We start from the raw sequence: 26,962 nt of genomic DNA on the forward strand, positions 1-26,962 counted from the left end.
GCCCAAAAGCAGTCATCTCAAAAGTGCCAACATGCCTGCCTGGAATTCCAGACAGGCTAAACTAAATACTGATGGTTTTTGAATAGGTTCAAATAGTATTTGAAATAATTCAAAGTCTATAACTTCCACTCTGGTTGTATTCTATGGAGAATATTGATATTGAGCTGCTTGAAATGTCCTACTCATCTAACAAGCTCCTCCATTCCCATCCGCAGATCTCAAACGTGAAGATAAAAAGTGTGGCCCAACGCTCAGCCAAGAAGAACATATTCCTGGGCGCCACAACGCAAAGCCTTCTCGGAGAGAATAAGCTGGCAGCACTGGAAAGGCCGTTCATGGTGCACCTGAAAAACGGAAAGGTAAGAGCTGTGGATGTTTGTTTGTTTCTATTGTAAGACATTATTAAGGGGCCCATTCAAACTCATAACAGGTCTTACAAATTATTACTGCATCATCATGCATTATACTTGCAGCTAAGTAAAGTGTTACTGTATGTTTTTATTGATGCATAATGCAAAATGATTGCTTTAACTTAAGGCAGTTACTAGGAACATGAATGTGCTTTGGGTATACTGTAGTGGAGATTATCTGCCATAGGTAGATGTCGTAGGATGTTTAATTGTTACCAGAAGTATACTAAATATACTACAAATAGCTGTTTTTCTATCATTGTAGTACTATTGCTGTTATATCTTCATAGGTCAATAGTCATAAAAGTATTGTACATTTTATATCAACCATCAATTTTACTACAATCAGTTAAGATAAAAAATAAATAAATACTAAGTCTAGTATGGGAGCCATTTCTGGAGCATCATTGATGACATCTGTATTGCTGGGGACTATTAATGGAACCGTAATTGGCAATATGTTGGTGTGGTGACGCTGGAAGGGGAAATACCAGACATATGGTGAGTACAGGGCAAGGGTCAATCCTTCAGATTGCTGGCCGGCCGGTTATCAGATCTCACGAGAGAAGTGTGGGGGCATCGGCGTGGCAAAGGGGTGACTGTTTGTTTTTACTACAATGTGATTTATTGTCTGCAACCTTTGTACTTTTGTATTGTATTTTGGACTTTTTATGCTGTAGTCTCTGCAATGTTAGACATGGTTTTTCAAATTAAGCTTTCTATCTCTGAGTTGATAATGGCTGAGTATGGACAAAATAAGGTTGAAGAATGAAGAAGAATAATTGTATAATAAGTAAAACCTAATAAATCTAGTGGTTTAATCTAAACCTCAGTGTGATTTTTACAGTGTGATGCCTTGAGTTGAGTGGAATACGCTGTGAAGGTGAATAAGACATTTGTTTGATAGTGTCTGACTGCAGAATGTGTCTTGGGCCATGGGCATTCCTTGCCAAGAAAGTGACTCTTATTGGCCCCTGTGCCACGCCATGGCCATACGGTCAGGTTTCAGGTAAGACCCAGATGCAGACCGTGTCAAAGAAACAAACATTTATTTCTAGTACAGGGGCAGGCAAACAACAGGTCAGTAATCCAGAGAGGGTACAAGGGGGGTCAGGGCAGGCAGGGGTCAATAATCCAGTGACGTGGGGCAAGTCAGTTAAGAACAAATTCTTATTTTCAATGATAGCATAGGAACAGTGGGTTAACTGCCTTGTTCAGGGGCAGAATGACAGATTTGTACCTTGTCAGCTCGGTGGATTTGATCTTGCAACCTTTTGGCCGTGTCCAACGCTCTAACCACTAGGCCACGCTGCTGCCCCAAGGTATAGAACAGCAGGCAGACTCCGGGTCAGGGCAGGCAGAATGGTCAAAACTGGGACGGACTAGAAAGCAGGAACAGGGCTGCTAGGTTTCACAAAACAAAATGAATTGGCAACAGAGAACAAAGGTATAAATACACAGGATAATGAGCAAGATGGATGACACCTGGAGGGGGATGGAGACAAGCACATAGACAGCTGAAACAGATCAGGGTGTGACACATACCTTGCCAAGAGAAAAGGAACTCCCTCAAGATGCATTTCGTAGTCAGACCCTTTTCCATTTGTTGACATCTCATCATTATCTGAGGCACTTTGATAATATTAATCAGAGAGAAGTACTGCTAATTTCGCTGTTCTGTCACTTGACTCTAGTGCACTGTTTCGTATCATATTGACTTGTTTGTTCCATGCCTCTGTTTCAGGTGAGCAGCTTTTACTGCTATAAGGCAGAGCCTGCTTCCATTAAGAACTTGAAAAGGGGTGTGGCTAGCTTGCTGCAGGTGCAATCCAGATCTGGGAAGGTCATAGAGGTAAATGAGACCCAATGCATATACAGTTACATGAAATTGTGGAAACATTTAATCTGCAGTCCTATTTTAGCAGGCACTTACTAAGAGATGATGTGGTAACAATGAGTACTTTTGATACACTTTTAACTAACTCAATTGGTAACCACCGCCATATATATATATATATACACACACACACACACACACAAATCGTCTGTTTGTGGAATTAAAAGTGAATTGATGACACCGCGATTGGACAAACTTTAAAGGTATCAAATCCCAGGTCCTAAACAAAGTACTTAGGAAACAGTCAGCAATATATATACACACACACAAACACTACTGGTCAAAAGTTTTAGAGCACCTACTCATTCAACAAGGGTTTTTCTTTATTTTTACTATTTTATACATTGTAGAATAATAGTGAAGACATCAAAACTATGAAATAACACACATAATCATGTAGTAACCAAAAAAGTATTAAACAAATCTAAATATATTTGAGATTCTTCAAATAGCCACCCTTTGCCTTGATGACAGCTTTGAACGCTCATGGCATTCTCTCAAGCAGCTTCATGAGGTAATCACCCCACCTGACATTAGCCAGGTGGAAATGTGTCCTTTCATCTGATGAGTCCAAATTTTAGATTTTGTGTTCCAAACTTTGTGAGACGCGTTGCTGGTGAACGGATGATCTCCGCATCTGTATTTCCCACCGTGAAGCATGGAGGAGGAAGTGTGATGGTGTAGAGGTGCGTTGCTGGTGACACTGTCTGTGATTTATTTAGAATTCAAGGCACACTTAACCAGCATGGCTGCCACAGCATTCTGCAGCGATACGCCATCCTATCTGGTTTGCTCTATCATTTGTATTTAAACAGGACGATGACCCAACACACCTCTGGGCTGTGTAAGGGATATTTAACCAAGAAGGAGAGTGATGGAGTGCTGCTTCAGATGATCTGGCCTCCACAATCACCTGACCTCAACCCAATTGAGAGGGTTTGGGATGAGTTGAACCGCAGGGTGAAGGAAAAGCAGCCAACAAGTGCTCAGCATATGTTTGAACTCCTGTTGGAAAAGCATTCCAGGTGAAGCTGGTTGAGAGAATACCATGAGTGTGCAAAGCTGTCAGCCACCCTTTGCCTTGATATTTGAAGAATCTCAAATTTAAAATGTATTTTGATTTGTTTAACACTTTTGGTTACTCCATGATTCCATGTGTTATTTCATAGTTTTGATGTCTTTACTATTATTCTAAAATGTAAAAATAAGAAAACCCCTTGAATGAGCAGGTGTCATGTCATCAATTAAAAAAAAAAAATAATAATAATAATGCACTATAAAATAAAATTTTACCATAAACACAGTTGTAAGTTTGCAATGAATTCTCAATGTAAATCATTCGATCAAATGCTTAATTGTTTTTCTATGGTTTTCTGTGTGAGTACTTTTGGTTGGCTGACTGATCTTTCTGGGAACAGAATGATGTGTCAGGGAGGTGTACGGTAGAGTACAAGGCTGCCCAAGGCCAGGTGACAAGGACCAAGGCTTTGGAGACCTGCAAGACCGCAGAGACCGGCTTCACCACCTACATTCAGGTCCTTGGCGTGAGTGGGGATTCCAGCTCTGTCACTGTTTTCACCCTGGAGGATGGCTTCATTAAGTCAGCCACAGCCAAGGAGACTCACATCTTAGCAGTCAACGCACGCCGCACCACTGCCGCTAAAATAGTGTCCAGGTAAGGTGTGACACAAATCAAATTTGATTTGTCACATGCGCCAAATACAACAGGAATACTTACTTACAAGCCCTTAACCAACAATGCGGCTTTAAGAAAAATATGACACAAGGGAGTCAAATGGAATTTTAATGGTGAAATTCTGCTGTAAACATTGAGGCAATAGTTGTATTTCTTCTTTTTGTTTACTACATTAATCCAACACATGTGTTCTTTCATTGTAAAAGTAATGTTCTTTTTTCACTTACTGATTTGAGTAGGCTTTCTGAGTGCATCAATTGCAAGGAACAGAAACTGATTGATTTGGATTTGTTAATTTATGTTGTCCTCAGGCAAAACTTGACGCTGGTAGCAATTGAGACTGGGCCATTTGAGGCGGCGGGGAAGAATGTCGCCAGTGTTGTCAAATCACTTGATGAGAAATTGTATGCGGTTGGTGTGACAGCTGAGAAGGTCAAATCCCAATGCAAGGGCTGTCAATCGGTGAGTGGTTGTGAGAAACAATAAAGTGCTTCACGTCGTTTTCAACCTTGGACACTGACTTTTTCGTCTGAAAGATTCCAATATAACCTTCAATATAATCTTCAATTCAGCTTTTACATTGACGGTGTTGACTCTCAAACTAAATGCTTCAAAAATGACTATTTGCTATGGAATAATTAAAAAGGCCAGAGGAAAACTGTACGATGCTGGCCTGGTTGATTGCTGGAATGGTGCTAGAATGAAATAATCAGAACCAACACAGTACAGGGTGTTACAATGGTGTGAAAAGCCCTTGTGAAGGCTGAATTTACCAACGCTATACCACACTATCGATGCATGTCCTTGCTGACCAAACATGTCATTAAGAAATTAGCATTTTTTCCCTTTCTTTTCCTCTTCTCTGCTCATCCCGCTAGCTGTTTGAGCACTGGCAAGAGGTCCAGAAGCAGTTTGAACCAGATAGCTTGTCAAAGGCCATCGCTCCCCGACGCTTCCTGGCTCTCATCCAGAGCATAAGGAAAGCCTCCAAGGACGAGATCCTCCAAGTGCTGAAGAGCTCCACCAAGACTGCTCTGTAAGGCCTAGCACTTTACCCACCTCTCTCTCTCTCTCCCTTTCTCTTTGTCTGCCTCTTTCTCTCACTCTCCTCTTTTTTCTCTTTTTGTCTTTCCCGTTTCACTCCTTCTCTTCTCTCTATTTTCACTTCTATCGCTCTCTTCTCAATCTCTTGTTTTCTCCTCTTTTTATGTATGTTTGTCTTTTTCTCTCTCTCTCAGGCTGTGATGCTTTCTTATGACATGTAGTGACTCGTCACTCCATTTCCTTGCTGTCTGTCTCTCGCCCTGTGGGTCTTTTTGGCCAGAGCCACATAGTTAACTATATAGGGAATATTGCGACATTTTACACTTCTGACTCACTGCCTCTCTCCAACTCTGTCGGGGTCTGCAGACCTCAGGTGGTGGACGCCGTGACCTCGTCCCAGACGCCCGCCTCCCTGGACGCCATGCTGCAGTTCCTCAACTTTGCCGACCCCAAAGGCCTGGTTCTGCAGGAAAGGTTCCTGTACGCCTGCGGCTTCTCCTCGCACCCCAACGAAAGAATGCTCCAGGCTTTGGTGGTGAGTGGCCAATGGCTGCCACTTGCTTAAATTCTGCAAACCAAAATGAATGAAATGCATGTCCAACACAGCGGGATGGGGAGAAATTATTCGGTGAAAGTCCGTTCAACGTTTTCAGTTGGTTAGACAGATATGTCATTGTGACTTCTGACGGGCACCGCAACACAACACTAGACCCTCCCCCAGTGCTCTGCTCCCAGTGAAAATCATTGAATTACTTAGGTAAAAAACTATCTGTTAAGTACCCTTATGCTCATCATCAGGGCAAACATCCATACAATTAGCTCCGGTTAGAGGAGATGGAGGAGACTGAAACGAAAACATATCCTTAACGTACTTTGCTTCCTCTTTCAAATATAATTTGGTGAATCATAGGTTTAGATTTGCAACAAGTTTCATAAAATTATTTTTTTGTAGCATTTCTATGTTGAAGATTAAACAATCATTTGGTGCATTTTTTTCCCCATTTTCCATCCAGTTTGCTTTATTAATATAGTATATTACATTGGATCTTTCTTGAATAAGTTCCTCCATTTCTTTTTGTTTTTCCTCTAAATTATTCTGTGCCTCTATGATACAGGTTGTATTGCTATCTAACTGTACTGTTAGTCCTTCAATTTCCTTTGTTAATATGGACTCTTGATCTAAATTGCTTTTGTTTTAGAGATGAGTACTGAATTGCATGACCTCTAAAGGCACATTTAAGTGTCCTGTACAATAAGCAGATTTGCTGTACCTATGTTATGCCCGAAACAAGCAGTTATATATTCCTCTGTCCTAATTAAAAACAAGTTATCATCCAATATGATTGATTAAATTTCCAATATCCTCGCCAACGTGGAAATTCCGTTAGAGTAATATATATGCCAATTATCTGATGGTCCGACCCGCATTCTGTCCCCTATCAACACTTTTTTTCACTTTCGGTGCCAACAAGACTGACATAAGAAAGAAGTCAAGACGACTAGCGTGATTAAGCCTCCGCCATGTATATCTCACTAGGTCAGGATATTTAAGCCTCCATATATCCACTAGTTCCAATATATCCATGATATTTGTGATTTCCTTAAGAGCATGAGGGTGATAGTGTGATTCCTTTACGGTCCATTGAGGTATTTAAAACCGTATTATAATCGCCCACCATGATAACCAAACAGTATTATAATCTCCCACCATGATGATATTGTATTGCTTGCAGGGTTGCTACTTTATTATATATATATTTTCAAAGAAGCGTGGATCATCATTATTTGGTCCGTAAAGGTTAATGAGCCATATCTGTTTATGGTCCAATAACAACATATTTAAAATCATCCATCTACCTTGTGGATCTGTTTGGACAATTTGCACATTCGGATCAAAATTACTGCTAATATCATCATCCCTTTTGAGTTTCTTTGCCCATGGGAGAAGTATTTTTCACCCACAGTCCATTTTCTACTCACCTTCATCTAAAATTGTTGATTGAGTTTCCTGTAAACAATAATTAATAAATTAATGGTATATCTACATAGGCGTACAGAGGCCCATTATGAGCAACCATTACTCGTGTGTTCCAATGGCACGTTGTGTTAGCTAATCCAAGTTTATCACTTTAAAAGGCTAATTGATCATTTGAAAACCCTTTTGCATGAAGTTAGCACAGTTGAAAACTTATTCTGATTTAAAGAAGCAATAAAACTGGCCTTTAGACAAGTTGAGTATGTGGAGCATCAGCATTTGTGGGTTTGATTACAAGCTCAAAATGGCCAGAAACAAAGCACTTTCTTCTGAAACTCATCAGTCTATTCATGTTCTGAGATATGAATGCTATTCCATGTGAGAAATTGCCAAAAAACTGAAGATCTGGTACAACTCCACAGAAGAGTGCAAACTGGCCCTAACCAGAATAGAAAGAGGTGTGGGAGGCCCTGGTCCACTTGCTCAGTTGTGCACAAGTACATTAGTGTCTAGTTTGAGAAACAGACACCTCACAAGTCCTCAACTGGCAGCTTCATTAAATAAACTCAGCAAAAAAATAAACGTCCCTTTTTCAGGACCCTGTCTTTCAAAGATAATTTGTAAACATCCCTATAACTTCACAGATCTTCATTGTGAAGGGCTTAAACACTTTCTCATGCTTGTTCAATGAACCATAAATAATTAATGAACATGCACCTATCGAACGGTTAAGACACTATCAGCTTACAGACAGTAGGCAATTAAGGTCACAGTTATGAAAACTTAGGACACTAAAGAGTATCCCTGCTCATCTTCGTGAACGTGCCTTAGGCATGCTGCAAGGAGACATAAGGATAGCGGATGTGGCCAGGGCAATAAATTGCAATGTCCGTACTGTGAGACGCCTAAGACAGCGCTACACAGGGAGACAGGATGGACAGCTGATCGTCCTCGCAGTGGCAGAGCACGTGTAGCAACATCTGCACAGGATCGGTACATCTGAACATCACACTTGCGGGACAGGTACAGGATGGCAACAACAACTGCCCGAGTTACACCAGGAACGCACACTCCCTCCATCAATGCTCAGACTGTCCACAATAGGCTGAGAGAGGCTGGACTGAGGGCTTGTAGGTCCGTTTTAAGGCAGACATCACCGGCAACGACGTTGCCTATGGGCACAAACCCACCATCGCTGGACCAGACAGGACTGGCAAAAAGTGCTCTTCACTGACGAGTCACGGTTTTGTCTCACCAGGGGTGATGGTCGGATCCGTATTTATCATCGAATGAATGAGCGTTACACCGAGGCCTGTCCTCTGGAGCGGGATCAATTTGGAGGTGGAGGGTCCGTCATGGTCTGGGGCGGTGTGTCACAGCATCATCGGACTGAGCTTGTTGTCATTGAAGGCAATCTCAACGCTATGCGTTACAGGGAAGACATCCTCTTCCCTCATGTGGTACCCTTCCTGCAGGCTCATCCTGACATGACCCTCCAGCATGACAATGCCACCAGCCAAACTGCTTGTCTGTGTGTGATTTCCTGCAAGACAGGAATGTCAGTGTTCTGCCATGGCCAGCAATCCCATTGAGCACTTCTGGGACCTGTTGGATCGGAGGGTGAGGGCTGGGGCCATCCCCCCCCCCCCCCCAGAAATGTCCGGGAACTTGCAGGTGCCTTGGTGGAAGAGTGGGGTAACATCTCACAGCAAGAACTGGCAAATCTGGTGCAGTCCATGAGGAGGAGATGCACTGCGGTACTTAATGCAGCTGGTGGCCACACCAGATGCTGACTGTTACTTTTGTTTACAGTTGTTGAAAATAAACGCAGTTGACAGTGAGAGGAGGTTTCTTTTTTTGCTGAGTTTAGTACCTGCAAAACACCAGTCTTAACGTCAACAGTGAAGAGGCAACTCCGGGATGCTGGCCTGCCTGTGTTCTTTTGCCCATCTTAATATTTTATTTTTATTGGCCAATCTGAGATGTGGCTTTTTCTTTGCAACTCTGCCTCCCACTCCTCTTTCTATTCCGGTTAGAGCCAGTTTGCGCTGTTCCCAACTAGTCTAAAGAAGGCATGTTTGAGTGTTGCTTGTTTTTGGAATATTTGTCAACTTTTCTCTAGCCTTCTTGTTTTTGTTATTATCCAGATTCAATGTAATTACCTCAATATATTAAGTGCTAATATTTGGTCTAACTTACTAATATTGAAATATTATGAATTTGAGGCGATTTTGCACCGGTGTGTTCAGTACGCCATCTTGCCTGCAGTCAGTCAATACGGAAAATTGAAAGAACTTTGAAAATGTCTTCAAGTGCAGTCGCAAAAACCATCCAGCGCTATGATGAAACTGGCTCTCATGAGGACCGTCACAGGAAAGGAAGTCCCAGAGTTACCTCTGCTGCAGAGGATAAGTTCATTAGCCTTACCAGCCTCAGAAATTGCAGCCCAAATAAATACTTCAGAGTTCATGTAACAGACACATCTCAACATCAACTGTTCAGAGGAGACTGTGTGAATCAGGCCTTCATGGTTGAGTTGCTTCAAAGAAACCACAACTAAAGGACACGAAGAAGAGACTTGCTTGGGCCAAGAAACATGAGCACTGGGCATTTAGACCGGTGGAAATCTGTCCTTTGGTCTGATGAGTCCAAATTGAGATTTTTAGTTCCAACCGCCGTGTTACTTTGTGAGACGCAGAGTAGGGGAACGGATGATCTCCGCATGTGTAGGTCCCACCGTGAACCATGGCGGAGGAGGTGTGATGGTGCGTTGCTGGTGACACTGTCTGATTTATTTAGAATTCAAGGCACACTTAACCAGCATGGCTACCACAGCAATCTGCAGCGATACGCCATCCCATCTGGTTTGCGCTATCATTTGTTTTTCAACAGGACAATGACCCAACACACCACCTCCTGGCTGTGTAAGGGCTACTTGACCAAGAAGGAGAGTGATGGAGTGCTGCTTCAGATAAGCTGGTCTCCACAATCACCTGACCTCAACACAATTGAGATGGTTTGGGATGAGTTGGACCGCAGTGTGAAGGAAAAGCAGCCAACAAGTGCTCAGCATATGTGGGGAAGTTCTTCAAAACTGTTGGAAAAGCATTCCAGGCGAAGCTGGTTGAGAGTGCCATGAGTGTGCAAAGATGTCATCAGAGGCAAAAGCTGGCTATTTTGAAGAATCTCAAATATAAAATATATTTTGATTTGTTTAACAATTCTTTTTGGTTGCTACATGATTCCATGTGTTATTTCAGTTTTGATGTCACTATTATTCTGCAATGTAGAAAACTGTAAAAATAAAGAAGAACCCTTGTTGAATGAATAGGTGCTCTAAAACTTTTGACCAATAGTGTGTAGACAAATAATTTGTGGTGCAGTTGTTTCTTTCTCTTCGATTTTCCACATACGACTTTCAAAATTACAATTATATTTAAAATGGTTTTTTTTGTGTGTGTACTGTATGATAAAACATATGGTGATTTTTAATTACACGCATTGTTTTTTCAGGACATTTCAAAGGGCAAGATTGTCAGTAATGACATCAAAGAGTCGGTGGTGATCATCATGGGTGCCCTTGTGCACAAGCTCTGCCAGAAAGGGGGTTGTGAGCTACCAGTGAGTATCGAATATGTTTGACCCTATGTCTGTAATGAGGGGAGATGTACAAAACTCTTTCTTAAAGGGATTCACACATTCTGTTTACTTAATATTCATCTCCAGCACCACCCCAACATCAACGTATGTGAAAATGGTGTGTTTCATAGTTCAAAAGATGGAGGAAAATAACAGTTTCTGATAACATCATCTGTTGTGCATGTAATTTTAACCAACTATGCGTAGGCATTGTCTCGATGAATGTGAAGTAGAAATTAGTTTAAATGTCCCTTTTAAGCAATTGAATAATCTTCAACCAAGAGAATACTGATTGGACTTTTTTAACTGAACCAAGTACAACTATTGGAATGCCAGACTGGAATATAGTAGTGAGACGTAGCTGTGTCTGATGGTTTCGAAAAGATACAGAAATGATCCCTCTGATGGATTTGGGCTCTGAGTGGCACAGCTGTCTAAGGAACTGCATCTCTGTGCTAGAGGCATCACTACAGACCCTGGTTCAATTCCAGGCTGTATAACAACTGTCCGTGATTGGGAGTCCCATAGGGTTGCGCACAATTGGCACAGCGTCATCCGGGTTAGGGTTTGGCCGGGGTAGGCCGTCATTGTAAATAAGAATATGTTTTTAACTGACTTGCCTAGTTAAATAAAATAAATATGATCCTGTTGTGAAATGCACCAAAGAAAGTCACAATTTCTTAAAAGTAACTATACAATGGCTGACTTATTGTGTTTGTTTGTCTCATGTACAACCCAGACTGTGGTTGAGGTGAAGAAGATGATTTTGGAAGGTCCCGACAGTACGCAGGTTGAGTCAGACGTTCAGATGTACCTGCTAGCGCTGAAGAACTCCCTGCTGCCCGAGGCCATTCCCCTGTTTTCCAAATATGCTGAGTCGGAGGTCGGAGCCTACTGCACCATCTCCCTCACAGCCCTGCAGAGATACGACGTCGCCCTCATCACAGACGAGGTGAGGCCATTTGACGTCTAAGTTCACAGGGGAAGTGCCGGATGCGGGAAGCTGGATTGCCATTCCCAGAGCCATATATTTAGATACATACTAAGGGTATATCGAAATAAGAGAAATGTATGTGGACACCTGCTGTAAAGTAACAAAACGTGGAAAAAGTCAAGGGGTCTGAATACTTTCCAAGTGCACTGTATATGCTGTTGTATGTACAGTGCATTCTGGAAGTATTCAGACCCCTTGACTTTTTCCACGTTTTGTTACTTGACAGCCTTATTCTAAAATGGATTCAATTGTTTTTCCCCCTCACCAATCTACACACAATACCTCATGATGACAAAGCAAAAACAGGTTTTTAGAAATGTTAGCTAATTTGTATTTTATTTTAAATATAACATTTGTGTAAGTATTCAGACCCTTTACTCAGTACTTTGTTGAAGCACCTTTGGCAGTGATTACAGCCTCGAGTCTTCTTGGGTGTGACGCTACAAGCTTGGCACACCTGTATTTGGAGAGTTTCTCCCATTCTTCTCTGCAGATCCTCTCAAGCTCTGTCAGCTTGGATGGGGAGCGTCATTGCACAGCTATTTTCAGGTCTCTCCAGAGATGTTCAAGTCCGAGCTCTGGCAGGGCCACTCAAGGACATTCAGAGACTTATCCTGAAGCCACTCCAGCGTTGTCTTAGCTGTGTGCTTAGGGTGGTTGTCCTGTTGGAATGTGAACCTTCACCCCCAGTCTGAGTTCCTGAGTGCTCTGGAGCAGGTTTTCACCAAGGATCTCTCTGTACTTTGCTCCATTCATCTTTACCTCGATCCTGACTAGTCTCCCAGTCCCTGCCGCTGAAAAACATCCCCACAGCATGATGCTGCCACCACCATGCTTCACGTTTAGGGGTGGTGTTAGATGGGTGATGAGCTGTGCCTGGTTGTCTCCAGACGTGACACTTGGCATTCAGGCCAAAGAGTTCATTCTTGGTTTCATCAGACCAGAAAGTCCTTTAGGTGCCTTTTTTCAAACTACAAGCGGGCTGTCGTGTGCCTTTTACTGAGGATTGGCTTCCGTCTGGCCACTACCATAAAGGCCTGATTGGCGGAGAGTTGCAGAGATGGGAGAACCTTCCAGGAGGACAACCATCTCCACAGAGGAACTCTAGAGCTATATCAGAGTGACCATCGAGTTCTTGGTCACCTCCCTGACCAAGGCCCTTCTCCCCCGATTGATCAGTTTGGCCAGGCAGCCAGCTCTAGGAAGAGTCTTGGTGGTTCCAATCTTCTGCCATTTAAGAATGATGGAGGCCACTGGGTTCTTGGGGACCTTGAATGCTGCAGACATTTTTTGGTACCCTTCCCCAGATCTGTGTCTCAACATAATCCTGTCTCGGAGCTCTATGGACAATTCCTTCATCCGCATGGCTTGGTTTTTGCTCTGACATGCACTGTCAACTGTGGGCCCTTTATATAGACAGGTGTGTGCCTTTCCAAATCATGTCCAATCAACTGAATTTACCACAGGTGGACTCTAATAAAGTTGTAGAAGCATCTCAACTGTGTGTGTTTCTCTAACATGGAAATCAATGGAAACAGGATGCACCTGAGCTCAATTTCGTGTCTCATACCAAAGGGTCTGAATACTTAAGGTAAATAAGGTATTTCTGTTTTTTTATGGGGTATTGTGTGTAGATTTTTATTTTTATTTTTTTAATCCATTTTAGAATAAGGCTGTAACGTAACAAAATGTGGAAAAGTCAAGGGGTCTGAATACTTTCAGTGTGTGTGTTGTCCATGTATTTCCGTGTTAGAGAAACACACACAGTTGAAGTCGTAAGTTTAGACACCTTAGCCGAATACATTTAAACTCATTTTTTCACAATTCCTGACATTTAATCCTAGTAAAAATTCCCTGTTTAGGTAAATTAAGATCACCACTTTAAGAATGTGTAATGTCAGAATAATAGTAGAGTGATTTATTTCAGCTTTTATTTATTTATTCACATTCCCTGTGGGTCAGAAGTTTACATACACTCAATTAGTATTTGGTAGCGTTGCCTTTTAAATTGTTTCACTTGGGTCAAACGTTTCAGGTAGCTTTCCACAAGCTACCCACAATAAGTTGGGTGAATTTTGGCCCATTCCTCCTGACAGAGCTGGTGTAACGGAGTCAGGTTTGTAGGCCTCCTTGCTCGCACACCCTGAGGTCAGGGCTTTGTGATGGACACTCCAATAACTTGCCTTTGTTGTCCTTAAGCCATTTTTACACAACTTTGGAAGTATGCTTGGGGTCATTGTCCATTTGGAAGACACATTTGCGACCAAACTTTAACTTCCTGACTGATGTCTCTGATGTTGCTTCAATATATCCACATAATCTTCCTCCCTCATGATACCATCTATTTTGTGAAGTGCACCAGTCCCTCCTGCAGCAAAGCACCCCCACAACATGTTGCTGCCACCCCCGTGATTCACGGTTGGGATGGTGTTCTTCGGCTTGCAAGCCTCTGCCTTTTTCCTCCAAACATAAATCAAATCAAATTTTATTTGTCACATACACATGGTTAGCAGATGTTAATGCGAGTGTAGCGAAATGCTTGTGCTTCTAGTTCCGACAATGCAGTAATCTAACTAACAATTCCAAAACTACTGTCTTATACACAGTGTAAGGGGATAAAGAATATGTACATAAGGATATATGAATGAGTGATGGTACAGAGCAGCATAGGCAAGATACAGTAGATGGTATCGAGTACAGTATATACATATGAGATGAGTATGTAAACAAAGTGGCATAGTTAAAGTGGCTAGTGATACATGTATTACATAAGGATGCAGTCGATGATATAGAGTACAGTATATACGTATGCATATGAGATGAATAATGTAGGGTAAGTAACATTATATAAGGTAGCATTGTTTAAAGTGGTTGGTGATATATTGCCATTTCCCATCAATTCCCATTATTAAAGTGGCTGGAGTTGTGTCAGTGTGTTGGCAGCAGCCACTCAATGTTAGTGGTGACTGTTTAACAGTCTGATGGCCTTGAGATAGAAGCTGTTTTTCAGTCTCTCAGTCCCAGCTTTGATGTACCTGTACTGACCTCGCCTTCTGGATGATAGCGGGGTGAACAGGCAGTGGCTCAGGTGGTTGATGTCCTTGATGATCTTTATGGCCTTCCTGTAACATCGGGTGGTGTAGGTGTCCTGGAGGGCAGGTAGTTTGCCCCGGTGATGCGTTGTGCAGACCTCACTACCCTCTGGAGAGCCTTACGGTTGTGGGCGGAGCAGTTGCCGTACCAGGCGGTGATACAGCCCGCCAGGATGCTCTCGATTGTGCATCTGTAGAAGTTTGTGTGCTTTTGGTGACAAGCCGAATTTCTTCAGCCTCCTGAGGTTGAAGAGGCGCTGCTGCGCCTTCTTCACGATGCTGTCTGTGTGGGTGGACCAATTCAGTTTGTCTGTGATGTGTATGCCGAGGAACTTAACTTGCTACCCTCTCCACTACTGTTCCATCGATGTGGATAGGGGGGTGTTCCCTCTGCTGTTTCCTGAAGTCCACAATCATCTCCTTAGTTTTGTTGACGTTGAGTGTGAGGTTATTTTCCTGACACCACACTCCGAGGGCCCTCACCTCCTCCCTGTAGGCCGTCTCGTCATTGTTGGTAATCAAGCCTACCAGTTGTGTCGTCCGCAAACTTGATGATTGAGTTGGAGGCGTGCGTGGCCACGCAGTCGTGGGTGAACAGGGAGTACAGGAGAGGGCTCAGAACGCACCCTTGTGGGGCCCCAGTGTTGAGGATCAGCGGGGTGGAGATGTTGTTGCCTACCCTCACCACCTGGGGGTGGCCCGTCAGGAAGTCCAATACCCAGTTGCACAGGGCGGAGTCGAGACCCAGGGTCTCGAGCTTGATGACGAGCTTGGAGGGTACTATGGTGTTGAATGCCGAGCTGTAGTCGATGTACAGCATTCTCACATAGTTATTCCTATTGTCCAGATGGGTTAGGGCAGTGTGCAGTGTGGTTGAGATTGCATCGTCTGTGGACCTATTTGGGCGGTAAGCAAATTGGAGTGGGTCTAGGGTGGAGGTGATATGGTCCTTGACTAGTCTCTCAAAGCACTTCATGATGACGGAAGTGAGTGCTACGGGGCGGTAGTCGTTTAGCTCAGTTACCTTAGCTTTCTTGGGAACAGGAACAATGGTGGCCCTCTTGAAGCATGTGGGAACAGCAGACTGGTATAGGGATTGATTGAATATGTCCGTAAACACACCGGCCAGCTGGTCTGCGCATGCTCTGAGGGCGCGGCTGGGGATGCCGTCTGGGCCTGCAGCCTTGCGAGGGTTAACACGTTTAAATGTCTTACTCACCTCGGCTGCAGTGAAGGAGAGTCCGCATGTTTTCGTTGCAGGCCGTGTCAGTGGCACTGTATTGTCCTCAAAGCGGGCAAAAAAGTTATTTAGTCTGCCTGGGAGCAAGACATCCTGGTCCGTGACTGGGCTGGATTTCTTCTTGTAGTCCGTGATTGACTGTAGACCCTGCCACATGCCTCTTGTGTCTGGGCCGCTGAATTGAGATTCTACTTTGTCTCTGTACTTACGCTTAGCTTGTTTGATAGCCTTGCGGAGGGAATAGCTGCACTGTTTGTATTCTGTCATGTTACCAGTCACCTTGCCCTGATTTAAAAGCAGTAGTTTGCGCTTTCAGTTTCACGCGAATGCTGCCATCAATCCACGGTTTCTGGTTAGGGAATGTTTTAATCGTTGCTATGGGAACGACATCTTCAACGCACGTTCTAATGAACTTGCACACCGAATCAGCGTATTCGTCAATATTGCTATCTGACGCAATACGAAACATATCCCAGTCCACGTGATGGAAGCAGTCTTGGAGTGTGGAGTCAGCTTGGTCGGACCAGCGTTGGACAGACCTCAGCGTGGGAGCCTCTTGTTTTAGTTTCTGTCTGTAGGCAGGGATCAACAAAATGGAGTCGTGGTCAGCTTTTCCGAAAGGAGGGTGGGACAAGGCCTTATACGCGTCGCGGAAGTTTGATTAACAATGATCCAAGGTTTTTCCACCCCTGGTTGCGCAATTGATATGCTTATAAAATTTAGGGAGTCTTGTTTTCAGATTAGCCTTGTTAAAATCTCCAGCTACAATGAATGCAGCCTCCGGATAAATGGATTCCAGTTTGCAAAGAGTCAAATAAAGATCGTTCAGAGCCATCGATGTGTCTGCTTGGGGGGGGATATATATACGGCTGTGATTATAATCGAAGAGAATATAACAATGGTCATTATGGCCAAACAGTTCTATTTTTGTTCCATCAGACCAGAGGACATTTCTCCAAATATACGATCTTTGTCCCCATGTGCAGTTGCAAACTGTAGTCTGGCTTTTTTATGGGAGTTTTGGAGCAGTGGCTTCTTCCTTGCTGAGCGGCCTTTCAGGTTATGTCGATATAGGAGTCGTTTGACTGTGGATATAGATACTTTTGTACATGTTTCCTCCAGCTTCTTCACAAGGTCCTTTGCTGTTGTTCTGGGATTGATTTGCACTTTTCACACCAAAATATGTTCATCTCTAGGAGACAGAACACGTCTCCTTCCTGAGCGATTTGACGGCCGCGTGGTCCCATGGTGTTTATACTTGCGTACTATTGTTTATACAGATGAACGTGGTACCTTCAGGCGTTTGGAACTTGCTCCCAAGGATGAATCAGACTTGTGGAGGTCTACATTTATTTCTGAGGTCTTTGCTGAATTCTTTTGATTTTCCCATGATGTCAAGCAAAAAGGCACTGAGTTTGAAGGTAGGCCTTGAAATACATCCACAGGTACACCTCCAATTGACTCAAATGATGTCAATTAGCCTATCAGAACCTTCTAAAGCCATGGCATCATTCTCTGGAATTTTCCAAGCTGTTTAAAGGCACAGTCAACTTAGTGTATGTAAACTTGACCCACTGGAATTGTGATACAGTGAATTATAAGTGAAAAAATCTCTCTGTACACAATTGCTGGAAAAATGTATTGTGTCATGCACAAAGTAGGTGTCCTAACCAACTTGCCGAAACACGAAAAATAAGAAATTTGTGGAGTGGTTGAAAACCGAGTTTTAATGACTCCAACCTAAGTATATGTAAAGTTCCGACTTCAACTGTGTGTGTGTATATATATTTCAGGTGAAGCAGACGGTGAACCGAGTGTACCACCAGAACCGCCGGGTCTATGAGAAGAATGTGAGGGCAGCAGCTGCGGATGTGGTCTTCAGCAGCAACCCCTCTTACATGGAGGTGAAGAACATGCTCCTGTCCATCGGAAACCTGCCCAGAGAGTTGAACAAGTACATGCTTTCCAAGGTCAATGACATCCTCCACTTTGAAATGCCTGCCAGGTGGGTGATGGGATTTACATTTTGATTTGTAATTTCTTTGGTGTTTTCATTTTAGTCAGACAGAAACAGCACTAAATGAGTGTGAGACTAGAGGTGGGCTGGGATTTGTACCCACACTGGGGTGGTTTATATGTGGTGCAGGCAGTGGCGTTACCTGCTAGACCAGCAGGCACTGCTTTGCCAACCTAAATCGAAGGCAGACGTTACTTAAAGTGAGCTCCAAAAGTATTGGGACAGTGACACATTTTGTTGTTGTTTTGGCTCGGTACTCCAGCATTGTCTTTACAAGGTGTCAAAAGCGTCCCACTGGTTTGCTGGCCCATGTTGGACTCCAATGCTTCCCACAGTTGCTTCAAGTTGGCTGGATGTCCTTTGAGTGGTGGACCATTCTTGATACACATGGGGAAACTGTTGAGTGTGAAAAACCCAGCAGCGTTGCAGTTCTTAACACAAACCGGTGCGCCTGGCACCTACTAACAGTCCGGTCTCGAGGCCACATATTGAGTGTCTCGGTCTTGTGTCGGATACATTTGTACTTGGTCTTGACTCGGTCTCAGACAGTGAGGACTAGTCATTTCTTGCCGAGACCAGCAGAGTAAAAAAAACTAATAATTATCAGCTTTAATGTAGTCAGCGCATGAAACAGCTTTCTTGTAACATTATCTTAACAGCCTTTACATCTATTATAGACATGTTTGCGCAGTGGTGAACATATAGGCCTTAAGTGTGTGACAAGTTTGTTATTCTGAAAGGACCGCAAACGTAATACCAGCTTGCTCATGTAGGAGAGTGCACTTTTTGTAAAACTCAAAGGGCCAGTGGTGTATCCCTACTTCTGAATCCCTACTGATGCGTATCAAAGTAGTGTAGTGGAGGTATACGATTGATCAATTATGTAGTACAATCGAGAAATTATGCCCAAAGGAGCTTCTGTGATGGTCCGGAGGGTGATGCGGGCTGCCCAACGCATCACCGGGGGCACACCTACAGCACCCAATATCACAAGAAGGCCAAAAAGATAATCAAGGACATCAACCACCCGAGCCACGGCCTGTTCACCACGCTATCATCCAGAAGGCGAGGTCAGTTCAGGTGCATTAAAGTTGGGAACGAGAGACTGAAAAACAGCTTCTATCTTAAGGCCATCAGACTGTTAAACAGCCATCACTAGCCGGCTACCACCCGGTTACTCAACCCTGCACCTTAGAGGCTGATGCCCTATATACACTACCGTTCAAAAGTTTGGGGTCACTTAGAAATGTTGTTGTTTTTGAAAGAGAATCACATTTTTTGTCCATTGCAATAACATCAAATTGATCAGAAATGCAGTGTAGACATTGTTAATGTTGAAAAGGACTATTGTAGCTGGAAACGGCAGATTTTGAATGTACGCCCATGTAGATATTCCAGAGGCCCATTATCAGCAACCATCACTCCTGTGTTCCAATGGCACGTTGTGTTAGATAATCCAAGTTTATCATTTTAAAAGACTAATTGATCATTAGAAAACCCTTTTGCAATTATGTTAGCACAGCTGAAAACGGTTGTGCTGATTTTAAAGAATCAATAAAACTCGCCTTCTTTAGACTAGTTGAGTATCTGGAGCATCAGCATTTGTGGGTTTGATTTACAAGCTCAAAATGGCCAGAAACAAAGCACTTTCTTCTGAAACTCGTCAGTCTATTCTTGCCCTGAGAAATGAAAGCTATTCCATGTGAGAAATTGCCAAGAAACTGAAGATCTCGGACACAGCTGTGTACTACTCCCTTCACAGAACAGCACAAACTGTCTCTAACCAGAATAGAAAGAGGAGTGGGAGGCCCTGGTGTACAACTGAGCAAGAGTACAAGTACATTAGTGTCTAGTTTGAGAAACAGATGCCTCACAAGTCCTCAACTTGCAACTTCATTAAATAGTACCCGCAAAACACCTGTCTCAACGTCAACAGTGAAGAGGTGACTCCGGGATGCTGGCCTTCTAGGCAGAGTTGCAAAGCAAAAGCCATTTCGCAGACTGGCCAATAAAAAGCAAAGATTTAAGATGGGCCAAAGAACACACACTGGACAGAGGAACTCTGCCTTGAAGGCACTCATGTAAATTTTTTGGTGGCTATATACGGCTAGAGATGCAGGTGTTATTTGCTTAGCTTGCAAGAACTTAAGCGACTGTTATCCAATTAGCAAATTCACTCTAGCTATCCGATTTCCAAGCACTTGTCTGAGTGTGCCAGAGCGCAGAAATGCTGATTTTAATTTACCAATGCGCAACACCCTCTGAATATGACCGGTGTCAGTAAACCTAGTCAAAAAAATATATAGTTAGGCAAAAAATATATATATAGTTAGCCAAGAACAGTCTAGATAACAACATTTAAACAGTTTATGGTCAGAGTGATGTGTTCTCTCATTTGTGCCTTTTAAGTAGTGAGCCAACTTTAGCCAGTTAGCTTGGTTGGGACAAGCATGCATTGGCAGCCAAGCTGCAGAAGGACGAGGATGCTATAATTCCCCATCGTTTATCAGTGCAATTTTGATGGCCAACTAGCTGAAAAAGTTTGAGAGGGTTTATTTAATGTTGCTTTGTTAGATTTTAGCTCATCTTGTTCTCGCTAGTATTAGTTGTTGATCTTGTTGATGTGCATAACTGAGAGCCTTCCATTTCATGGTTGTTTGATCAATAGGACTGTGAAGTTTCTAAATGTACGAGGACTCCCGTGGTGTTAAAATATTTGCAGAAGTCCATTCCGTTGTATTTTGTGGCTTTTGGCGAATGCATTCCAACGATCTAAACTTGCGCTGTTGCAACTGCCTGTAAACACACAAAGTGAATGATGGCAGGCCGGTGTGGTAAATGACTTGTTTGTATAAAGGTATATGTACAGTTGAAGTCAGAAGTTTACATACACTTAGGTTGGTGTCATTTAAAACTCGTTTTTCAACCACTCCACAAATTTCTTGTTAACAAACTATAGTTCTGGCAAGTCTGTAAGGACATCTACTTTGTGCATGACACACGTCATTTTTACAACAATTGTTAAGACAGATTATTTCACTTTTAATTCACTGTATCACAATTCCAGTGGGTCAGAAGTTTACACACACTAAGATGAATGTGCCTTTTTAAACAGCTTTGGAAATTCCACAAAATTGTGATGGGTTTAGAAGCTTCTGATAGGCTAATTGACATCATTTGACATCATTTGAGGCAATTGGAGGTGTACCTGTGGATGTATTTCAAGGCCTACCTTCAAACTTCAAGCTTGCAAGCTGAAGAACACCATCCCAACTGTGAATCGTGGGGGTACTTTGCTGCAGGAGGGACTGGTGCTCTTCTCAAAATAGATTGCATCATGATGGAGGAAAATTATGTAGATATATTGAAGCAACATCTCAAGACATCAGTCAGGAAGTTAAAGCTTGGTCGCAAATGGGTCTATCCAATGGACAATGACCCCAAGCATACTTCCAAAGTTGTAGCAAAATGGCTTAAGGACAACAAAGTCAAGGTATTGGAGTAGCCATCACAAAGCCCTGACCTCAATCCTATAGAACATTTGTGGGCAGAACAGAAAAAGCATGTGTGAGCAAGGAGGCCTGCAAACCTGACTCAGGAAGGATTGGGAGAGCATCTCTGTAGCGACCATCCTCAGCTGGAAGAAAATGCATAGATTTTTTTGTGACCAGCTCTGTCAGGAGGAATGGGCCAAAATTCACAATACTTATTGTGGGTAGCTTGTGGAAGGCTACCTGAAACGTTTGACCCAAGTGAAACAATTTAAAGGCAATGCCACCAAATACTAATTGAGTGTATGTAAACTTCTGACCCACTGGGAACGTGATGAAAGAAATAAAAGCTGAAATAAATCATTCTCTACTATTATTTCACATTGTTAAAATAAAAGTGGTGATCCTAACTGACCTAAGACAGGGAATTCTTACAAGGATTTTATGTCAGGAATTGTGAAACTGAGTTTAAATATATTTGGCTAAGGTGTATGTAAACTTCTGACTTCAACTATAGCTCTTTTTAAACTTTTATTTAACTAGGAAAGTCAGATAAGAACAAATTATTATTTACAATGAAGGCCTCCTGCGGGGATGGGGGCTGGGATGAATTATACATTTTTTTATAAAATGTAAATATAGGACAACACATGTCACGACAAGAGAGACAACACAACACTACATAAAGAGACCTAAGACCACAACATAGCATACCAGCAACACATGACAACAGAATGGTAGCCACACAACATGGTAGCAGAACAAAACATGGTACAAACATTTCGGCACAGACAACAGCACAAAGGGCAAAGAAGGTAGAGACCACAATACATCACACAAAGCAGCCACCACTGTCAATAAGAGTGTCCATGATTGAGTCAGCTCTGATTTGGCTATAGCGCAATGGTCTGTGTAGACCCTGGTCCTGGACAACATAGATGTTTTATTTACTGCAGTGTCTTAATTGTCCTAACCCACGGCCATTTTCCCACTCTAGTTTTCTATAGAATTTTCACAAATACCTTATGTTCTAAGAATTTATGAGAACGTGAAAAGGACCATATCTAAGTGGTTGCTTGTTAGAAAATGTCAAACTAAAAGTTTAATTATTCCTGGGGGTGTGTATAAACATATTTTAAGATTTCATATTGCTAAAATGCTGTCAGTTCCATTTTAAATGCAACAATGTTTCATTCACACAAGTTATTTTCGAACTGCAAGTGTGCTTCAATAAAACTCTCACCATATGATGATAATTTGAAACGTCTTGTTCTTGAAAAAGGAGAAGCTGTAAGGATCCTGTGTGTAGCTGGTGTAGAGAGTCAGGTGCAGAACAGCAAATATGAGTAATCAACGTACTTTTACTCAATGACAAATGTACAAAGTAACATCGCGAGCACAGCGACGTGTGCGATGAGGAACTTGAAGCTTTCCTCCTTCTCTACTGCGGTCCCATCGACGCGGGTTCGGGCGTGCTCCCTCTGCTGTTTCCTGAAGTCCACGATCAGCTCTTTCATTTTGCTGACAGTCAGGAGAGGTTATTTTCCTGGCACCACTCCGCCAGGGCCCGCACCTCCTCCCTGTAGGCTGTCTCGGCATTGATGGTAATCAGGCCTACTACTGTTGTCGTCTGCAAACTTGATGATTGAGTTGGAGGCGTGCGTGACCACGCAGTCATGGGTGAACAAGGAGTACAGGAGTGAGCTGAGCATGCACCCTTGTGTATTGAGGATCAGCAAGGTGGAGTTGTTTCCTACCTTCACCACCTGGGGGGGTGGCCCATCAGGAGGTCCAGGACCCAGTTGCACAGGGCGGGGTTCAGACCCAGGGACCCGAGCTTAATGATGAGCTTGGAGGGTACTATGGTGTTGAATGCTGAGCTATAGTCAATGAACAGCATTCTGACGTAGGTATTAGTCTTGTCCAGATGGGATAGGGCAGTGTGATGGTGATTTGCGTCTATGGATCTATTGGAGCGCTAAGCAAATTGAAGTTGTTCAAGGGTGTCTGGTACGGTAGAGGTGATGTGATATGATCCCTCTAGCCTCTCAAAGAACTTCATGATGACAGAAGTGAGTGCTACAGGGCGATAGTCATTTATTTTCAGTTACCTTTGCGTTCTTGGGTACAGGAACAATGGTGGAAATCTTGAAGCAAGTGGGGACCGCAGACTGGGATAGGGAGAGATGAAATATGTCCGTAAACACTCCAGCCAGCTGGTCTGTGCATGCTCTGAGGACGTGGCTAGGGAGGCCATCTGGGCCGGCAGCCCTGCGAGGGTTAAAACGCTTAAATGTCTTACTCACGTCGGCCACGGAAAGCAAGAGCCCACCGTCCTGCGTCAGTGGCACTGTATTATCCTCAAAACAGCGAAGAGGGTGATCAGCTTGTCTGGGAGCATGACGTCGGGGTGTCTGCGACGTGGCCGGTTTTCCCTTTGTAATCCGTGATTGTCTGTAGACCCTGCCACATACGTCTCGTGTCTGAGCCGTTGAATTGCGACTCCACTTCATTGCGACTCCACTTCAGTCTCTGTACTGACGTTTTGCCTGTTTGATTGCCTTAGGGAGGGAATAACTACACTTTGTTTTCAACCATATTCCCAGTCACCGTGCCATGGTTAAATGCGGTGGTTTGCGCTTTCAGTTTTGTGCTAATGCTGCCATTTTATCCATGGGTTTTGGTTTTAATAGACACTGGGAACAACATCCCCTATACACTTCCTGATGAACTCAGTCACTGTGTCTGTGTAAACGTCAATGTTATTCTCTGAGGCTACGTGGAACATATCCCAGTCCGCGTGATCAAAACAATCTTGATGAATGGATTCCGATTGGTCAGACCTGCGTTTTTCTGCCTTATAGGAAGGGAGGAGCAAACCTAACCTAAAATAATTTATTTGGAAGATGATTGATTCTGGGTACTAACTCATAAACTTGGGATAGGGTTAATTATCAGGTATCCTATTGAAATATTGAGTTCTTAGGTTTAGAGGGTCTACACCAGAAGTTAATGAATCTGTAGGAGGAAAGTAAATAGTGTGTGCAATTAAGCTTGGAATGTGCTGAGTGCAGGGAAAGCAATCACGTGGCAGGCTTTGATAAGGGGAGAGAGACATGGATTACTGATGAAGAGAGTTGCGGTCACGTTAAGTTGGAAATAATATTTTTTTGACGCATTACTTAGTTTCCTGCCTAGTAGTAAAGATACAATGTTTGTTCAGATGTGTTGGAGGAGACTCCGCCTCGGATAAAGGGTTAAATATCAGCGCTTGTGTGAACAGTGTCTTTGTCTAATGCAGCTGTATTCATCCTCTGAGAAGAATAAACTTGGTTTAAGCTATCATAGCTATCTTGGAGCGGACTCTGGGATAAGTTCAATAGCCCTGGGGGGTACAAAAAAGGATCCAATTCCTCTGATGGCATAGCCAATGGCTGACTTAGCTAGCTAGCGTTATCTCCCCAGAGACCAGCGCAAATACTGATTGGATCTTTTTTTCTCTTCAGTGTAGACCCTTTCCAACAACAACTGAAAACATTCAATCAGAACATCAATTGAAAATAATATAATTATCGTTATTATATTATTATAGTCATTATTTTAAAATCCTTAGCCCTTCTCTGAAGGCGTAGAAGGCCTATTGTTCCCTGCAATGTTTGGTTTAGTAATAATTTGTAGAGTGGCTCTATTTTCCCTCAGCATGCATTTTTCCACTATTCTGAATGTCTAAAGAATCCATATGTTGTTCTGAAATAGGAACACACAAATACTGGACATTTTGAACCCTTATGGTGATGATTTGACAAAATTACAATCATGGTCTTGACCTTGTCTCAGACCCCTTGTCCCTCTCTCGGTATTGTCTGTCTGTCTGTCTCCCCCCAGTCTTGACTCGGACTCGATTTGCTCCGGAATTGGTCTTGAATCATTCTCGCTTTAGGTGGTCTCGAATATAACACTGCCTACCATACCCCATTCAAAGACACTTAAATCATTTGCCTATACACCCTCTGAATGACACATATACACAATCCATGCCTCAAGGCTTAAAAAAATATTATTTAACCTGTCTCTCCTTCATCTACACCGATTTTTGAAGTGGATTTAACAAGTGACATCAATAAAGGATCATAGCTTTACCCTGGATTCACCTGGTCCGTCTGTCATGAAAAGAGCAGGTGTTCATCATGTTTTGTACACTCTGTATATGTGTATTGAAGCTGTCAAAAGTTGAGTATTTGATCCTGTATTCCTAGCACAAATGGTTCACCACCCAAAGGACATCCAGCCAACTTGACACAACTATGGGAGGCATTGGAGTCAACATGGCCAGTATTTGGTCCCATATTCCTAGCACACAATGATTTAATCAAGGTAGTGACTCTACAAACATGTAGGATGCATTTGCTGTTTGTTTTGGTTGTGTTTCATATTATTTTGTGCCCAATAGAAATGATTGGTAAATAATGTATTTTGTCATTTTGAAGTCACTTTTAAATAAGAATAGAATATGTTTCTAAACAGGTCTACATGAATGTAGATTCTAGCATGATTATGGATAATTCTGAATGAATCGTGAATATGATGAGTGAGTTAGAAAGTTATAGACACCTATCATACCCCCAAGACAACCTCTCACCATTACAATAACAGGGGAGGTTAGCATTTGAGAGGGTATGATATTTATGCCTCTAACTTTCTCACTCATTATAATTCATTCAGGATGAACCGTAATCATGGTAGCATCCACATTAATGTAGAAGTGTTTTAAAAACATTCAATTCTTATTTACAATAAAAGTGACTCCAAATTGAAATACTTCATTATTTACCATTTTGTTTCTATTGGTCGCTACAATTTCCAGCAAAATTCTACGGCAAGCCATGAAGGACATGATCTCCCACAACTATGACCGCTTCTCCAAGGTTGGGTCATCCTCTGCTTTCTCTGGCTTCATGGCACGTAAGTAGCCCCCCCACACACATTTCTCCTGTTCAATTTAAATGAAAAACTATTTCCACATTAAGGAATTTTTGAGTACATTTGAAAGAATAATCGATACAGCTACAGCGGTTGCTCCACTAAAAGTTTTGGGATTTATGCTGCGGTACTTAGAGGTAATTTGTGGTTTAGTATGGTACCCTGTGCCACCACTTCATTACTCCAGACCAGCGCAAGGGAGAGTTAGAACACTGATTATGCTTTTGGGTCCTACTGTGTCCCTGACAATGAATGGGCGACAAACCTAAATAGAAGGTTCAAGGACAGGGGGGCACGGAATGTGCCTGCAGAGCTGTGCACAGAAGACTGACCTAGCCCATGGGTAAGGAGGAAGGAGGATTGGGGGTGGACCCCCACCCCACCACACTGGGTAGCACAGAGCAACACTTTTTAAGGGGCATTGCACTATTAATGGCGCTGACTAGGGAAACGTTCCCACTGTTCTTAGTGCCAGTCTGCACGTTCA

At 42.9% G+C, this 26,962-nt stretch overlaps 1 protein-coding gene across 4 annotated transcripts in view; it reads left to right on the forward strand.

Moving 5' to 3' along the window:
- LOC109894203 (microsomal triglyceride transfer protein) overlaps positions 1-26,962 on the forward strand; it is a 39,826-nt gene that overhangs the window by 3,750 nt on the left and 9,114 nt on the right. For all 4 annotated transcript variants that reach the window (XM_020487492.2, XM_031828504.1, XM_020487493.2 and 1 more), the window contains 10 exons: positions 216-359; positions 2,155-2,262; positions 3,726-3,982; positions 4,315-4,465; positions 4,882-5,039; positions 5,414-5,582; positions 10,536-10,643; positions 11,401-11,613; positions 17,781-17,992; positions 26,360-26,457. In XM_020487492.2, coding sequence (XP_020343081.1) covers positions 216-359; positions 2,155-2,262; positions 3,726-3,982; positions 4,315-4,465; positions 4,882-5,039; positions 5,414-5,582; positions 10,536-10,643; positions 11,401-11,613; positions 17,781-17,992; positions 26,360-26,457 — 1,618 coding nt within the window. The remainder of the gene's footprint in view (positions 1-215; positions 360-2,154; positions 2,263-3,725; positions 3,983-4,314; positions 4,466-4,881; positions 5,040-5,413; positions 5,583-10,535; positions 10,644-11,400; positions 11,614-17,780; positions 17,993-26,359; positions 26,458-26,962) is intronic.

This window comes from Oncorhynchus kisutch, linkage group LG7, assembly GCF_002021735.2.
Source record: "Oncorhynchus kisutch isolate 150728-3 linkage group LG7, Okis_V2, whole genome shotgun sequence".
In the NCBI taxonomy this organism is placed as follows: Eukaryota; Metazoa; Chordata; class Actinopteri; order Salmoniformes; family Salmonidae; genus Oncorhynchus; species Oncorhynchus kisutch.